The sequence below is a fragment of the Hemiscyllium ocellatum genome, chromosome 45, assembly GCF_020745735.1.
Source record: "Hemiscyllium ocellatum isolate sHemOce1 chromosome 45, sHemOce1.pat.X.cur, whole genome shotgun sequence".
NCBI lineage: Eukaryota > Metazoa > Chordata > Chondrichthyes > Orectolobiformes > Hemiscylliidae > Hemiscyllium > Hemiscyllium ocellatum.
This window is the reverse complement of record NC_083445.1, coordinates 21,783,692-21,796,945: the sequence shown is the minus strand read 5'-3', so window position 1 is coordinate 21,796,945 and position 13,254 is coordinate 21,783,692. Positions and strand designations below refer to the sequence as shown.

The following is a 13,254-nucleotide window of genomic DNA, read 5'->3' as shown; positions in this document are numbered from 1 at the left end:
AAGATGACACAGAAACAAGAGATTCAAAGCACTGGTAGTTCTTATAGCTTCTACTCAAAATTCCATTCACATAACCTGGTCTTGATGCCCTCACAGTTGAACAGCCTGTCTGTTTAAGCTAATGAACTAATAATTGGGTTGGGGACTGCATGAGCTGGGGCAGGTGGGAACTGGGAAAAGGGAAGAGTACAAAGTTTATTAAAGAGTTAGAAATGCCCAATTATTGTAACCATTACAAAGCTGAACTCATAACCAACTCTCAAGTAAAATCAATTTATTATCGAGCAGCTTGACGAATAGGCCAAGAGTCCTGTTATTCTGTTCAGGCTGACTGCATTGCAGCACGTATTCTGCAAGCAACATGATACCATTGAGAGGATGTACTAAAGGGGGCTGATCAAATTCAGTGTAGATCAACAAATCTGAACTGGTCGCGACCTCCCAGTGCCAGAGGAATGCATGGCCTGGTTTCTGTTGAGGGACGTCACAGGCATGCTTTTTCGTTAAAGTTACTGTCCGCCTTGTTATAGGCAGCGCCATTCCCTTCAGCCCAAAGTTACAAGCAATGAGGACATGTGGCATAACTTAGGCATGAGTTCCATTTGAATATAGGAATTTAAGGAGTGATTTACTGGAGCTACTTAAAATGGTTGGAAGATTTAATGCGGTAGATGGAAAGAAACTATTTTTATGGAAGGATAAAACCTTAAAATGAGAGCTGGGGTACTGGGGTGTTGCACCAAAATACTGGAATGCTGCAACTTCCACATTTAAAAAAACTGGAATCCAATCAAGATCTAGGAATGAGAGAGCTTTGTTGTTAGACGGCAATCAGAGTTAGAGCTAAAGTTGGCAAAAAGGGCAGAGATACAGATCTGAAACAATCTAACTGCATGGTGGAACAGACTGGAGGGACTTGAATAGCTTCCTCCTGTAGCTACCAGGCTGAATCCTGGGACGGTAACATTGACCCACAAGAGATTATGGAAGAGACGGAGTCTTTATTCTCAGTGTTTAGAACAATGAGGATGATCTATTGAATCACAGAAGCCCTGCAGTGTGGAAAGAGGTCATTCAGCCGATCAGGACTGCACCAACTCTCCAAAGAGTATCCGACCCAATCCCACACGCCCACTCAATTACCCGAGGCTGGAATTGAAGCCGGGTTCCTGGTACTGAGAGGCAGCAGTGCTTACCATCGAGCATTGTGCCGCCTGGAAGTATATGAAATTCTTAGAGCTCAAAAGGGTAAATGCAGATTAAAAAGATCATTTTGTTTTGGGCTCTGGACTAAAGACAGGAAAAAATATTGCTTGAAACTAAGCAAACTGTAAAAACATGTTTGCATCTATACATTCACATTTGTACATGTGAACTGTACATTCAATGCTGCCTTTCAGGGTCATTTTGCCTCAAGACAGATTTTTGCTTAGCTTTTCAAATCGGCATCAGCTGGGGTCTGAGCACAGTAACAACAACTTGATGGACTCTTGGGCAGATGGCTGTAGCCACATGACTGGACAACTCAGCAGAAACAACCAGCCTGTGAAGAAAAGGTATTTGCTTCTCCTCCCCCCCCAACCCACTCCTCTGTAAAAGAAAGTGCACAGTAGTCAGCTACTCTCCCTCATCTTTCTCTGCAAGTAATCCCTTGTTAAAAGGGCAAAAAAAACCTTTCAGCTGAAAGGATGAATCCTCGAAAATGAAATAAAGACTGCAGGAATTGGTGCCTCCATGTCCTCGTGAAAAAGATGGAAGGAATGAAAAGGAATTGAAAGCTGAACTGAGACTGGTGTCGAATAACTATGGCTGTAGAGAGGACTTTAAAACAATTAGACAGCAAATACATGGGGTTACAAACCAAAAGGATATGGCAACACTACAGGGTAACTATTTTGATAATGGCACCCAGAGTGGAATAGAAAGGGGTAGTGTACGAAAGCACAAAAGCACAGCAACAATTCGAGTCAAAAACAGATAAAATGATAAACGGGAAAAAAAATTACATAATTTAATCTTTACTTAAATGTGCACAATATTCAGAACAAAATAAATGAGTTAATGGCATTATTAGAGATTAACAGATATGACTGTATAGCCATTATGGAGATATGGAACACCATTCTGTAAGTTTTAGAATACTCGTAGACAAAGATTACAGTGGTCCTAAGGGAAGAGTATTAAACTGGGCCAAGGCCAAGGTCAAGGTCCATTATATCAAAATTAGGCAGGAGCTGGGAAATGTGGATTGGACACAGCTATTTGAAGGTAATTTGATATGTGGGAGGCTTTCAAAGATAGGTTAAAGATAGTGCAGGATAGGCATGTCTTGTTGAAAGCAAAGGATAGGACAGGCAAGATTTGTGAACCGTGGATGACAGGAGAAGTCGTACAACTAGACAAGATGAAAAGGCAAGCGTATGTAAGATCCAGGCAGCTAAGAACAAAATGGGCCCTGGAGGAATATTGGAAGAGTAGGACCAGTCTTAAACAAGGAGTCATGAAACAGCTTAAGTGAGCAGAATTAAGGAGAATCCCAAAGCATTTTATTCTTATATAAGAAGCAAGTGGGTAACTAGAGAAAGGATTGGTCCACCAAAGGATAATGAAGGAAGGCTGTGTGCCAAATCTGAGAGAATGGGTGAGATTCTGAATGATTACAGTGTTCACTGAGGAGAGGGACATGATGAATGTTGAGATTAGATATAGAAGTTTGATTAGTCTGGATCACATTGACATAAGTAGGGAAGGTGTGTTGGGTAGGCTAGAGATTATTAAGGTGGACAAATCCCCAGGACCGGATGGGATCTATCTCAGGTTGCTGAGGGAGGCGAGAGAGGAAACAGCTAAGGCCCTGACAGGTATCTTTGTGGCATCCTTAAACACAGGTGAGGTGCTGGAGGACTGGAAGGTTGCTCATGTTGTCCCTCTGTACAAGAAGGGTAATAGGGATATTCCAGTTAACTGCAGACCAGTGAGCCTAATGTCAGTGGTGGGAAAGTTGCTGGAGAAGGTACTGAGGGATAGGATGTATTTATATTTAGAAAAAAATGGGCTTATCAGTGATTTTGTGCGGGAGAGATCATGCCTTACCAACTTAATAAAGTACTTTGAGGAAGTGACCAAGTTGATAGATGAAGGAAGGGTTGTAGATATCACACACATGGATTTTAGTAAAGCGTTTGATAAGGTTCCCACTGGTAAACTAATAGAGAAAATGAAGTCACATGGTGTGCAGGGTGTTCTAGCCAGGTGGATAAAGAACTGGTTGAGCAACAGGAGACAGAGTAGTAGTTGAAGGGAGTTTCTCAAAATGGAGAAAGGTGACCAGTGGTGTTCCACAGGAATCAGTGCTGGGGCCACTGTTGTTTGTGATATACATAAATGATCTGGAAGAGGGCACTGTTGGTATGATCAGCAGGTGGAGTAGCAGAAAGCATAGGGACTGTCAAAGAATACAGGAAAATATAGATAGACTGGAGAGTTGGGCAGAGAAGTGGCAGTTGGAGTTCAATCCAGACAAATGTGAGGTGATGCATTTTGGGAAGTCTAATTCTAGAGCAAATTATACAGTAAACGGAAGAGCCTTGGGAAAGGTTGATGAGCAGAGAGATCTGGGAGTTCAGGTCCATTGTACCCTGAAGGTTGCTGCACAGGTGGATAGAGTGGTCAAGAAGGCATATAATATGCTTACCTTCATTGAACAGGGTATTGAGTATAAGAGCTGGCAGGTCATGTTAGAATACTATGTCGTGTACAATTTTAAGTGCAGCTGAACCAATGTACAGTTCTGGTTGCCACATTACCAAAAGGATGTGGATGCTTTGGAGAGGGTATAGAGAAAGTTTATGAGGGTGTTGCCTGGTATGGAAGGTGCTAGCTATGGAGAGAGGTTAGGTTTATTTTCATTCGAAAAAAGGAGATCGAGGTTCCTCTATATTTCCGACTATAACCTGGTGGTGTGCAATTAGAAAAAGGAGACCTGACTGAGGTCTACAAATTCATGAAGGGTAGAGACAGGGTAGAGAGAGGTAAGCTTTTTCCCAGGGTGAAGGATTCAATAACGAGAGGTCACGCTTTCAAGGTGAAAGGTGAAAAGTTTAAGGGGGATACACGTGGCAAGTACTTTACAGAGGGTGGTCGGTGGAACGCATTGCCAGCAATGGTAGTAGAAGCAGGCACGGTGGATTCATTTAAGTTGCGTGTGGACAGATGCATGAGTAGGTGGGAAGCAGAGGGTTACAGATCCTATAACAGCAGAAGAGCTGCACAGATGGCAGTTGATGGCATGAGTGAATGAATTGAAAACTAGTTTTTAACAGCAATTTCACACTGTGAGGGATGGAAATTGGGGGAAAAAAAATCCTTTATGAAAGACAAAAAGTAGATCACACTGGGAATAGTTTACCACTTGAAAAAAAGCCCAAAATTGGAGGGGGGAGGGGGGAGAAAGAAAGATGAAAGACCACAGGTGCTTTCACTGCGCCACACAAAGTCACAGTGCTGGTGGTTTAAGAAAGGCACTTGGAAAAATGACTTGGTAAAAGAGGCTAAACCAGTGCGATTGGTTCAGGCAAGCACAAGCAAGCACGGGCAAGACAGAGCGCGAGAGAGCGAGAGCACGTGTGTGAGAACGCAAAATTGCTCTCACAGCCTCATCTATGTCTTAGAAAGAGCACCATCTAAATAACAATAGTACCAATGACAGAGAAGGCAATCCAGACAGAAGAATTGATGGAGAAGGCACAGACCATTCCAGAAGACACATAACCTGGCTATAATTTTGAGAGACTAAATTCTATTTTTTTTAAATGCAAGTGGACCTTCTATTTATTGGAACAACATAACATTAGAATCTTGCTTTATTTGGAAATAGCTAGTAGTTAGTAGGGATCTATTTAGTTTGTTAATACTCTAGTTAATTTGTTCATTGTTAGAGTTAGATAAATAAATTGTTAACTGTTGATTCTAAAGCAAATGTCAGGAATTTATTTTATTTAACCTCTAGAAATTGCTGAAAAGCAGCTTTTCACACCTAGAGTGTGAAAACTGAGTGGGAGGTGCTCCTCTCTGGGTGGTTTGGTTTTAGTTGTCAGAGTTTGCATAGGAAATTGAGGGGTAATCTAACTAAGGGTTTTAGCAAAAAACAAAGAATTCAAGAAGATACATAACAAAAGAAACTAATTACTCTGTCCTAAGTGTCCATAACAAGGCAGCATAACCTTATAAAATAAGAGCTTAGCCATTTTAGGAGCAAAATCAAAAAGACTATTCAGCACACACAGTCTGCTCCATTGTGTAATGAGCTCATGGACAATCCGATAACCCTCAACTCCACTTTCCTGCCTTTTCCCATAACCCTAGATTCCCTTCTTAATTAAAAAAAACAAACAGTCTCACTCAACTTACTCTTAAGCATCCAGCCTTAGCAGCCCTCTGCAGTAAAGAATTCCATAGATATGGAAGCAGTTATTCACAAGAGCAGAAGTGTACTGCTGAGGTTGTATTAGGCTCTGGTCAGATCATTTTTGGAATATTCTGAGGAATTCTAGGACCCTAATGAAGGATGTGCTGGTGTTGGAGAGGCTCCACAGGAGGCTTATAAGGGCCTGTCATGAGGAGCGGTTGAGGACTCTGGGTCTGTACTCGATGGAGTTTACAAGGATGAGATTGAAACTTACAGAATACTGAGAGGCCTGGATAGTGTGGACGTGGAGAAGATCTTCTACTAGCAGAAACTAGGACCCGAAGGCACAGCCTTAGAATGAAGAGACATCTCTTTAGAACGGAGATGAGGAGGAATTTCATCAGCCAAAGGATGGCGAATCTATGGAACTAGTTGCTGCAGTGTGTTGTGGAAGTCAAGTCTTGAGTGTACTTAAATCAGAGATAGATAGGTTCTTGACATGGAATTCAAGGTTTAGGGTTAAGGCTGGAGGAAGTGCTTGAGAAATATATCAGCCATCATCAAATGATGAAGCAGATTTGATGAGGTGACTGACCTAATTCTGCCTCTATATATTATGATTTATATGAGGGTGGAATTTACTGGAGCTCATTTACAGCTGTGAAGGTTGAGACAGACTGAAACATCCAGAAAGAAAAACCTAAGATTTGGAGAGAAGACAGATAAAAGATAACTATAATCTAATAAGGAGGAGCAGCAGGCTTGAGGAGCTGAATACTTCTTCCTTGTCAACGTACTGAACTTGGGAGCACGGTGGGGCTGTTCTCTAACACAGCTGGACAGGTTAAGAGCTCTACACAGAAAAGGATAAAACTCTACCAATAATGGCAGAGTAAACACTATTACCTTGAAGATGTTTCGGAATGGCATGGTGCCATGGGAAAACCGATGAACAAACAGAGTCTCCAACAGCCTCTTGATGTAGTGAAAGGAGTGGCAAATGCAGGCAAGGCTACAGGGAGGAATGAGACAGTGAGAGTATGTTAACCAGCACTTATATTTTACAATGCTCACCATATTATAACTGACCACATTAAGCAGTCTTTAAAAACTCCCTTCAACATCCAAGTGCAGTGATCCATCCAGCTTTCCCAGATTTTACTCTATCCCATTAATAACTCAAAATCAAACCACATTACCTCTGCAAAAAGCATAGGGTCTTATTAGGGTTGGGTAATAAATGACATCAGTGACAATATGAACACAGACACAGAATCAGGGAATGGTTACAACACAGCAAACCATTCCATCCATCACATCTTTTCGCATCAGAGAGCGGCGGGAGCTGGGCGGAAGTGAAGGCAGAGCGCAAAGCCAGTCGGGAAGGGAAGTGATTGTTATTTGAGTGGGTGTGTTCTAGACCCAGGTCCTACAAAGTAGGGCCTCCCTCTCTCCCTCCTCCTCTAACCTAAATTTAAAGTCCACAGACTTGCCCCACAAAAGAGGGTCCAAGGAAGTTCCTGTGGATTGAAGAGTGAGGCTTTAGCTCAGGAGTCTTCGACAAGGAGGTTGAGTGAAGTGATCACGCCACAGTTGAAGAGAGTGAAGACATGACTGCCAAGCTGGTTCAGTGTGCTACGTGCTTGATGTGGGAGGTCAACGACTCTGGTGTATCTGGCTCGTATAAGTGTGGAAAGTGTGTGCATGTTCAGCTACTGACAGAGCATATTGCAGCACTGATGAAAGAACTCGAGGACCGTAGGCTCATCCGAGAGAACAAGATCTTTCTGGACAAGACCTTCAGCGATGTTATTATACCATTCTTGGCAGAAGAGTGCAGACGATGAGGAAGGCAGAGAGGAGACAGGTGCAAGAGACCCTGGAGGGAAGTACCTGTCAGGAACAAGTTGAATCTTTTGGAAACAGTAGAGACAGATGACACTGCGAGTCCGCGAGGTGGCCAGGTCTGTCAGTCAAAAGTTGGCGTGGAGACAGAGTGGAAGAGTCGGACATCGCACAGAGCCGTGGTAATAGGGGACTCAATAGTGAGAGGAACTGACCGGGGTTTTGGCAGCAGACAGGACTTAAGGGATGGTGTGTTGCCTTCCTGGTGCCAGGGTTAAAGACATGACAGACAGAGTGCAGGAAATCCTCAAGGACGAAGGTGAAGAGCCAGAGGTGGTGGTACATGTCGGCACAAATGATGTCGGGAAGAGAAGGAACATACTACAGCGGGACTTCGGAGAACTAGGAAGAAGGCTGAAAAGCAGGACGTCCAAGGTGGTTATCTCCGGTTTGCTTCCAGTTCCTCAGGCTGGTGAGGCCAGAAACAGGGAGACAATGGACTTGAACGTGTGGCTGGGGAACTGGTGCAGGAAGCAAGGATTTAAATTCTTGGATCACTGGGGTATGTTTTGTGGTAAGCATAAATTCTACAAGAGAGACAGTTTGCACCTTAATAGGTTAGGGACCAGCATTCTGGCAGGCAGGTTTGCTACTGCAACACAGCTACGTTTAAACTAAGTAGTGAGGGGTGGGGGGAAAGGGGAGGGGACAAACTGGATGTTTAAGATGAAATTGCAGGGAAAGTTAGAACAAGGGAAGTCGAGAAAGACAACTCTGTCAATGAAGCAGAAAACTCAGAAAGGGATCATGGATCATGCTGTAAGGCTGAGTGAAATAGGAGTTGATGGGAAGGGTGAGGGCAGTAACAAATTAAAAATACTATACATGCATGCACGAAGCATTAGAAATAAGATGGAGGAGCTTGAGGTTCTTTTGGAAATTGGCAGATACGATATTGTGGGGTTAACGGAGACGTGGCTTCAAGTGGACAGGGCCTTGGAAATGAATATTCAAGGTTACACATGCTATCGTAAGGACAGACTGACGGACAGAGGGGGTGGGGTGGCCATGTTAGTAAGGGATGATATTCAGTCCCTTGCGCAGGGAGACCTAGAATCAGGGGATGTAGAGTCAGTGTAGATAGAGCTGAGAAATACTAAGGGTAAAAAGACCCTCTTGGGAGTTATCTACAGGCCTGCAAACAGTAGTCTGGATGTCGGATGTAAGCTAAATCAGGAGCTGAAATTGGCCTGTCGCAAAGATGTTACTACAGTTGTTATGGGGCATTTCAACACGCAGGTAGACTGGGAGAATCAGGATGGTATTGGACCTTAAGAAAGAGACTTTGTGGAGTGCCTCAGAGATGGATTCTTAGAACAGCTGATGCTGGAGCCGACCAGGGAGAAGGCAATTCTGGATCTGGCATTGTGCAACGAACCAGAATTGGTCAGGGACCTCGAAGTGAAGGAGCCATTGGGAAGTAGTGACCATAATACAATAAGCTTCAATCTGCAATTTGAGAGGGAGAGGGTACAATCGGAAGTGACAATATTTCTGTTGAATAAAGGGAACTATGGAATTATGAGAGAGGAGCTGGCCAAAGTTCAATGGTGCAATACCTTAGCAGGGATGACAGTGGAGGAACAATGGTGGATATTTCTGTGTATAATGCAGAAGTTGCAGGATCAGTTCATTCCAAAAAGGAAGAAAGATCCTAGGAGATGGCATGGGTGGCCATGGCTGACAAGGGAAGTTAAGAAACATATAAAGTTAAAAGAGAAAAAGTATAACATAGCAAAAATGAGTGGGAAAACAGAGGACTGGGAAGCCTTTAAAGAACAACAGAGGATTACTAAGAAGGAAATACGCAGAGAAAAAATGAGGTACGAAGATAAACTGGCCAATAATATAAAGGAGGATAGTAAAAGTTTTTTTTAGGTATGTGAAAGGCCAAAAAATTGTTAAGACTAAAATTGGGCCCTCGAAGACAGAAACAGGGGAATATATTACGGGGAACAAAGAAAGGGCAGAAGAATTGAATTGGTACTTCAGATCTGTGTTCACTGGGGAAGACACAAGCAATCTCCCTGAGGTAACAGTGGCTGAAGGACCTAAACTTAAGGGAATTTATATTTGCCAGGAATTGGTGTTGGAGAGACTGTTAGGTCTGAAGGTTGATAAGTCCCCGGGGCCTGATGGTCTACATCCCACGGTACTGAAGGAGGTGGCTCGAGAAATCGTGGATGTGTTGGTGATTATTTTCCAGAGTTTGATAGATCCGGGATCAGTTCCTGCAGATTGGAGGGTGGCTAATGTTGTACCACATTTTAAGAAAGGTGGGAGAGAGAAAGCAGGAAATTATAGACCAGTTAGTCTGACCTCAGTGGTGGGAAAGATGCTGGAGTCTATTATAAAGGATGAAATTACGACAATCTGGATAGTAGTAACAGGATAGGTCAGAGTCAGCATGGATTTATGAATAGGAAATCATGCTTGACTAATCTTCTGGAATTTTTTGACGATGTAACTCTGAAGATGGACGAGGGAGGTCCAGCAGATGTAGTGTAACTGGACTTTCAGAAAGCTTTTGATAAAGTCCCACATAGGAGGTTAGTGAGCAAAATTAGGGCGCATGGTATTGGGGGAAAAGTACTAACTTGGATTGAAAGTTGGTTAGCCGATAGGAAACAAAGAGTAGTGATAAACGGTTTGATTTCGGAATAGCAGGCAATGACCAGTGGGATACCGCAGGGATCAGTATTGGGACCGCAGCTTTTTACAATATGTGTTAATGATATAGAAGATGGTATTAGTAATAACATGAGCAAACTTGCTGATGATACTAAGCTGGGTGGCAGGGTGAAATGTGATGAGGATGTTAGGAGATTACAGGGTGACCTGGACAAGTTAGGCGAGTGGTCAGATGCATGGCAGATGCAGTTTAATGCGGATAAATGTATGGTTATCCACTTTGGTGGCAAGAACAGGAAGGCAGATTACTACCTAAATGGAATCAATTTAGGTAAAGGGGCAGTACAGAGAGATCTGGGTGTTCTTGTACACCAGTCAATGAAGGTAAGCACGCAGGTACAGAGGTAGTGAAGAAGGCTAATAGCATGCTGGCCTTCATAACAAGAGGGATTGAGTATAGAAGCAAAGAGGTTCTTCTGCAGCTGTATAGGGCCCTGGTGAGACCACACCTGGAGTACCGTGTGCAGTTCTGGTCTCCAAATTTGAGGAAAGACATTCTGGCTATTGAGGGAGTGCAGCGTAGGTTCACGAGATCAATTCCTGGAATGGTGGGATTACCTTACACTGAAAGACTGGAGCGACTGGGCTTGTATACCCTTGAGTTTAGAAGACTGAGAGGGGATCTGATTGAGACATATAAGATTATTAAAGGATTGGACAATCTGGAAGCAGGAAACATGTTTCCGCTGATGGGTGAGTGCCGAACCAGAGGACACAGCTTAAAAATACACGGTAGACCACTTAGGACAGAGATGAGGAGAAACCTCTTCACCCAGAGAATGGTGGCTGTATCGAATGCTCTGCCCCAGAGGGCAGTGGAGGCCCAGTCTCTGGATTCATTTAAGAAAGAGTTGGATAGAGCTCTCAAGGATTGTGGAATCAAGGGTTATGGAGATAAGGCAGGAACAGGATACTGATTAAGGATGATCATCGATGATTATATTGAACGGTGGTGCAGGCTTGAAGGGCAGAACAACCTACTCCTGCACCTATTGTCTATTATCGGCAGGGAGTATGACTCCCTCCAACCCTCAGGCTTGCCATTCTCTTCTCTTCAGGCACTTAGCAAATTCCTGACTGGAAGCCACAACTGAACCTGCCCCGACTACATTCTCAATCATTCATTACATTTCACCATAAGGGGAAGGACCATGACATGGCTGACAACTTCAGATCTGAAGAGCACCCTTCCACACGCAGATGCAGATGTTCCTGTGATAATGCTTAAAAAGCATGGATTCTCCCATTTTCCCCTTAACCAGTGTCACCAGAAACACATTAATCAGCTGGCCTTGGGATGAACTCTTGAGTCCTCAGCCTCATGCAATCAGACAGCTCCATGGCCTGCCAACACCTAACACCAGTGCTTCTGTCAAATAAACCAGTATCTATTGAACAGTGGCCCAGTGAAGAATGCATCCTCTCTGAGATAAATAGTACGGATGAGATGAACAAAATCATGTGTGGAGTTTGCACATTCTCCCTGTGCCTGCGTGGGTTTCCTCCCACAATCCAAAAATGTGCAGGTTAGGTGAATTGGCCATGTTAAATTGCCCGTAGTGTTAGGTGAAGGGGTAAATATAAGGGAATGGGTCTGGGTGGGTTGTGCTTCGGCAGGACAGTGTGGACTTGTTGGGCCGAAGAGCCTGTTTCCACACTGTAAGTAATCTAACCTAACAAATAAAATATAGAGCAGCACAGTGTAAATAGATGGACAGAGAACCTACATCTTACCCCTTGAGTAGGCCAAACATTGAGAAAAACCACTTGTTAAATTTTTGAAATGCGAGTGTGACTACCAAGGATGGCATTTATTGCTGACCGTTCTGAGTAAGGGTCACTGGACCCGAAACAACTCTGACTTCTCTCCACAGATGCTGTCAGGCCTGCTGAGATTTTCCAGCAATTGCTGTTTTTGTTTCTGGCATTTACATATCAGAAGGGAGTAGAGGCTTTGGAGAGAGTAGAGAAAAGGTTTACCTGGATGTTACCTGGTTGGAGTGTATTTGCTGTGAGGAGAGATTGGACAAACTCGGGTTTTTTTCCCACAAGAATGTCAAAGGATGGAGCTGGGGGGGACCTGACAGAAGTTTACAAAATTACAAATGGTGTAGATATAATATTGATAGTCAGACTTTCACACCGGTTAGAAATGTCATTTACAAGTGGACATAAGTTTAAGGCAAAAGGGGGAAAGTTTAAAGGAGATGTGAGAGGCAGATTTATTTTGAGAGTCATAATTGCCTGGAATGCTTTGTCAGAGGAGATTGTAGAGACGGATACAATAGCATAAGGCATTGACATTGGCATAGGCAGGGAATACCGGGATACAGACTGCATAAAGGCAAAAAGCTTTTAGATTAAAGAGGCATCATGTGTCAGCATCATTTTGTTTAGGTTAGATTAGATTTCCTACTGTATGGAAACAGGCCATTTGGCCCAACAAGTCCACACCAACCTTCTGAAGAGTAACCAACCAGACCCATTCCCTTACCCTATATTTACCCCTGACTAATGCACTTAACACAATGGGCAATTTGGCTTGACCGATTCACCTGGCCTGCACATCTTTGGATTGTGGGAGGAAACCGGAGCACCTGGAGGAAATCCACACATGCAATCGCCCGATGCGGGAATTGAACCTGGGTCCCTGGCGCTGTGAGGCAGCAGTGCTAACCACTGAGCCACCGTGCCACTCATCTTGGCAAGCCAAAGGGCCTGTTATTGTACTGCACTGTCCTATGTTCTTATTGCTCCTACCCCCTGCCTCCATGCCCTCAAGATGGTAGTAGTAGCCTTCTTCCCAAGCTACTGTAGTCCACCCAGGTTTACAACTTGTAATTCTGGACCATTCGCAAAAAAGGAGATCTCCACGAGTCAAGACAACATTCAACTTACTGCACAACTGAATGGGGACTTGAGGTGAAAGCGTGCTTAGGGCCATAGATAAACGGCAGTCGGAAATAGAAGAGCAGATAAATCAGCAGCGGTCCAGTATACTCAGTGAGAAACACCTGGGGGATAAAATCAACAACATACGTCACACACAGTATTTCAACACTTCCTTGTCTGGTATGGATGTGTGGTAAACTATTTACTTCTATTTAATTCTACATTCCCAACCTCTGGTTGCTGACCTGGGTGACTGCAGAAAAGATAGGGAGGATGGGAATAAAACCAGAGGAACTTTTATTGGATTCGTTTCTGGCCGACCAGCAGTATCTTAGGTCCAAGGTGGACACTCCCTATCA

The 13,254-nt window shown here is 43.6% G+C and overlaps 1 protein-coding gene across 2 annotated transcripts in view; it reads right to left on the bottom strand.

Annotated features, from left to right (window-relative positions):
• Window positions 1-13,254, bottom strand: part of tecrb (trans-2,3-enoyl-CoA reductase b) — a 105,604-nt gene that overhangs the window by 28,054 nt on the left and 64,296 nt on the right. For both annotated transcript variants that reach the window (XM_060855000.1, XM_060854999.1), the window contains 2 exons: window positions 12,902-13,017; window positions 6,314-6,419 (listed from right to left, as the gene is read on the bottom strand). In XM_060855000.1, coding sequence (XP_060710983.1) covers window positions 6,314-6,419; window positions 12,902-13,017 — 222 coding nt within the window. The remainder of the gene's footprint in view (window positions 1-6,313; window positions 6,420-12,901; window positions 13,018-13,254) is intronic.